The following is a 5000-nucleotide window of genomic DNA, read 5'->3' on the forward strand; positions in this document are numbered from 1 at the left end:
TTGATGAAGGAGGGATGAAGGACTGATGAACAAGGGATGATGGAGGGATGAAGGACTGATGAAGGACTGATGAAGGAGGGGTGATGGAGGGATGAAGGACTGATGAAGGACTGATGATGGAGGGATGAAGGATGGAGTGATGGCTCTGTGCTGAAGGCTCATCGACTCGTCACAGTCTCTCAGAGAGAACATTAACGAGCGGATGTATCTCATTATCTGTAATTCACCTTAAAATGGAAACGACTGGAGCGTTAAATGAAAGCCAGAGCAATAAAACAAAACCTAACAAAGCAGAGCGAGTCTGGAGCTTCATTCTGAGGATCACGATCAGATCCAGGTCACTTCTGTCCGCATCTCTTCACCTTTTAGTGTTCATCTTTCATCTCTCATGTGATCTTTTCCCAACACAGACGTTAATGAAGCATTTCTTGGAGATTGATATCATCTTAAGTTTAACAGATGACCTTTCTATCGGTGATCTGACATTATTAAGATGAGTTTGTTCTGACTCTCACTTCTTTATTATCTTTTTCTACTGTAATAAAGTGAGGAATGTAGACGGCGTCTCAACATATATTCTGTTGTGACTGTAGTTGTTGAAGTTTCTCAGGTTGGGTCTCCTCAGGACTCCAGACCCACAGATGTCCTCACAGCCGGCTCAGACCGGATCACTGTAAACCAGCTCCACAGGACGCCTCTGATCCGGTCTTAAACCCACTGAACTGAGTGTCCTGCTGGAGAAGATCTCAGAGTCTCTGCATCAGCAACCGGATCCAAGAACACCACGGAGTGTCTTAAAGAGTCCTTTCACACAGTGATACTAGAATTAGTCAAATTAAACTTAACTTAAATTCAATAATGCGCTATTCTGTCTGTCTGTGTGTCTATCTATCTATCTATCTATCTATCTATCTATCTATCTATCTATCTATCTGTCTGTCTGTCTGTCTGTCTGTCTGTCTGTCTGTCTATCTATCTATCTATCTATCTATCTATCTATCTCTCTCTGTCTGTGTCTCTCTCTCTCTCTCTCTCTCTCTCTCTGTCTGTCTGTCTGTCTGTCTGTCTGTCTGTCTGTCTATCTATCTATCTATCTATCTATCTATCTATCTATCTATCTATCTATCTATCTATCTATCTGTCTGTGTGTCTATCTATCTATCTATCTATCTATCTATCTATCTATCTATCTATCTATCTATCTGTCTATCTCTCTGTCTGTCTGTCTGTCTGTCTATCTATCTATCTATCTATCTATCTATCTATCTATCTATCTATCTATCTATCTATCTATCTATCTATCTGTCTGTGTGTCTATCTATCTATCTATCTATCTCTCTCTCTGTGTGTCTCTATCTATCTATCTATCTATCTATCTATCTATCTATCTATCTATCTATCTATCTATCTATCTATCTATGTCTGTCTGTGTGTCTGTCTGTGTGTCTATCTATCTATCTATCTATCTATCTATCTATCTATCTATCTATCTATCTATCTATCTATCTATCTATCTCTCTCTCTCTCTCTCTCTCTCTCTCTCTCTCTCTCTCTCTCTCTGCCTGTCTATCTATCTATCTATCTATCTATCTATCTATCTATCTATCTATCTATCTGTCTGTCTGTCTGTCTCTCTGTCTCTCTCTCTCTCTCTCTCTCTCTCTCTCTCTCTCTCTCTCTCTTTTTGCTTGTCTTTGTGTATGACCTTAAAATCTGAGTCAGTCTTCAGGCTTTCAACACTTCTGCTCAATCTGTCTCGAGTTTCTTATTCAGTCTGGTCTTTTATAATCAGATTTTTGATTGAAGGCCATCAAATTCAGAATGAAAATAGAAGATGGTACAGTGAAATCTGTACCTTCAATTTACGAAGGACTCTGAAACACGATTATTAAACACTGAACTGGATACAGTGATTCTGAAGCTGAGGCGTGAGTGAAAGCCTCCTCTCATACGCACAGAGGATCCGTTACACCTGCAGAGAACCGGGCCAGATCTGCGGATCAGCGCTGGATCAGAGCTCTCTCTGGACTCTCTCTGGCAGCCGGAGCTCTGAGCAGATGGCAGAAATGGCAGAGATGAGTCTGAACGACTGGCACACGAGAGACGCTTCATCATGATCATCTACAGTGAAAAACAGAGCCAAACACAGCAGAGACACGCTCCAGCAGCAGTCGCTCACACTGGATATCAGACATCCGTCCTGGGCTTAGCAACACCCGTGCAACAGCATAGAAACAAAGTACGCAATAGCAACCTGGCTGAAAAGATCAAAGAGTTGCTGGTTGGTTGCAGTTGCTAGAGTATTCTGGGTTGTTGCTATGCAGCTGATAAGGTGTTCTAGGTATAGCAACACTAGCAACGGCATAGCAACCAAGCACACCTGCATAGCAACCAAGTACACCCTTGCAACGCTCTGCAGTTGCTAGGGGATTCGTTGTTGGCAGGAAGTTGATATGCAGTTGCTATTGTGTTCTGGGCATAGCAACACCATATCAAGTGCACGATGGCTACTTTTAACACACTATGCAGTTTATTTGATTTTGTAGATGGTGGTTATGACTGTTGATATGCCCACAACACCCTAGCAACCATACATAAGGCCCTGGCAATCGCCAAGTGCACCGTAGAAACCACCCATAACACTCTAGCAACCTGTTTGAAAAGAATCAATGCTTGTTAACTGGGGTTGCTAAGTTGGTAGGATAGTGCTATGACAACTGCTGCATAGCAACCCGGTTAAAAAAATCAACTAGTTGCAAGTTGTGTTCTGCACATAACAACTGCACAGCAACACCCTACTAACTGCAAAGCAACTCTGAAGTCAAATACATTTAAAATGAGCGAATTGAATTTGAAAGTCTCAAAGGTTTGAAAGGACATACAGGCAAGTAAATAATGACAGAAACAATCCCTTTAAGAAGAGCCATTCATCCATCAGCTGATCTTCAGCATCTGCTGGGATCAGGAACACGGTCTCACATGAACTCGTGGATAACGCTGAAAACACCACACGGTTGTGCAGCTGAACGCTAATCTCCTCAATCTCGCCTGACCAATTACTTTGCCATTTATGAAGGGAAAGCCATCTGGAAGATGTGATTTACGCAAAAACTGGTACAAACAAGAGAAACAATTCTCACAAACACAGGAAAACACACACCACATCTAACTATTTTTCTGTCTGTTTATTCATCCATCCATCTTTCTATCTGAAATGTAGCATCAATGCTAGTAACACTACAGTAATGACCCAGCATACCCTAGAATCTGCATAAAAACACACAAGCAATAACCTAAAATCCCATAGCAACTGCGTAGCAACACACTAACAACCACAAAGGTGTTCTGGGTAGCCGCTATCCAGTTGCTATAGTGCTCTAAGTAGAGTAACTGCATAGCAACACCTTAGCAACGATGCATAATCCCCTAGCAACTGCATAGCATCACTCTGGTGTTCTGGGTGGTTGCTCGGGTGTTGCTATACAGTTGCTAGAGGGTTCTGGGTTTAGAAAACCGCATATCAACACCTTAGCAACAAAGCATAATCCCCTAACAACTGTATATCAACACCTAGGTGTTGAGTGTTGCTGTCCATTTGATAGGGTACCCTGGGTATCTTTTAATCCATCAATCTACAGTATCTATCCTTTGAAAGCATCTATTTATAAACGGTCTATAGTTTATAGTTTTCTAGCATCTTTCGCCGAGGTGCGCTGTAGAGTGGGCGGAGTCTCACCGGTCACCAGGAAGGTGCAGTGCTCTGGGTACAGTAACTGCATAGCAACACCTTAACAACGACGCATAGTCGCCTAGCAACACCCAGGTTTTCTGGTTGGTTACTGCATTGTTTCTATCAAGTTGCTAGGGTACTATGGGTATAGCAACTGCATAGCGAAATCCGGGTGTGCTGGTTGGTTGCTAGGGTGTTGCTATCCATTTGCTAGGGCATCTATTAATCCATCCATCTACAGTATCTATCCTTCGAAAGCATCTATTTATACACAGTGTGTAGTTTTCCACCATCTTTCGCGAGGTGGAGGTGTGTAGAGTGGGCGGAGTCTCACCGGTCACCAGGAAGGTGCAGTGCTCTGGGTACAGTAACTGCATAGCAACACCTTAACAATGATAGTCGCCTAGCAACTGTATATCAACACCCAGGTTTTCTGGTTGGTTACTGCATTGTTTCTATCAAGCTGCTAGGGTACTATGGGTATAGCAACTGCATAGCGAAACCCGGGTGTGCTGGTTGGTTGCTAGGGTGTTGCTATCCATTTGCTAGGGTGCCCTTGGCATCTATTAATCCGTCCATCTACAGTATCTATCCTTCGAAAGCATCTATTTATACACAGTGTGTAGTTTTCCACCATCTTTCGCCGAGGTGCGCTGTAGAGTGGGCGGAGTCTCACCGGTCACCAGGAAGGTGCAGCGGCCCGGGCCCACCTCGTTGATGACGTCGCAGGTGTACTCGCCGTAGCCCTCTCGCGCCAGGTTGCGCACGCTGTAGTCGGTGTCGTCGCGCGAGTCGAAGGTGCCGGCGTGCAGCAGTCGCGAGCCCAGCCTCCACTCGTAGCGCAGCACTCGCGACGGATGAGCGCGCAGAACACGGCAGTTCATGGACACCGGCCGACCCAAACCCTGCCGCACCTCCTGCCACACCGGCTCCACCGCCGGAGGATCTGAGGGACGGGTGGAGAGAGACAAACATTACAACACCAGGACAAACTGACCTCAAACACTGAGCACTCTCAGTGAAAATACAGAAGCTATTTCCAGCATACCGTCATCACGAACGATTGAGAAATTAATAAATAGTAACACTTTATTTTACAGTTACACCATTAGCCATTTATTAGAGCTAATTCAACACATATCAGTGCCTTTTTACACATTTTTATACAAATCCCTCCCAACACCTAAACCTAACAAGTACCTTACTAACTACTAATAAGCAGAATAAATTATCAATAAAAATTTGATAAATAAATTAAAAAAGTTAAAGT

General features: G+C 43.6%; 1 protein-coding gene across 4 annotated transcripts in view; it reads right to left on the reverse strand.

Annotated features, from left to right (window-relative positions):
* Positions 1-5000, reverse strand: part of LOC122325425 (MAM domain-containing glycosylphosphatidylinositol anchor protein 2-like) — a 114693-nt gene that overhangs the window by 17430 nt on the left and 92263 nt on the right. For all 4 annotated transcript variants that reach the window (XM_043220471.1, XM_043220473.1, XM_043220470.1 and 1 more), the window contains exon 9: positions 4407-4676. In XM_043220471.1, the coding sequence (XP_043076406.1) occupies positions 4407-4676 (270 nt within the window). The remainder of the gene's footprint in view (positions 1-4406; positions 4677-5000) is intronic.

The sequence above is a fragment of the Puntigrus tetrazona genome, chromosome 20, assembly GCF_018831695.1.
Source record: "Puntigrus tetrazona isolate hp1 chromosome 20, ASM1883169v1, whole genome shotgun sequence".
NCBI classification, from domain to species: Eukaryota; Metazoa; Chordata; class Actinopteri; order Cypriniformes; family Cyprinidae; genus Puntigrus; species Puntigrus tetrazona.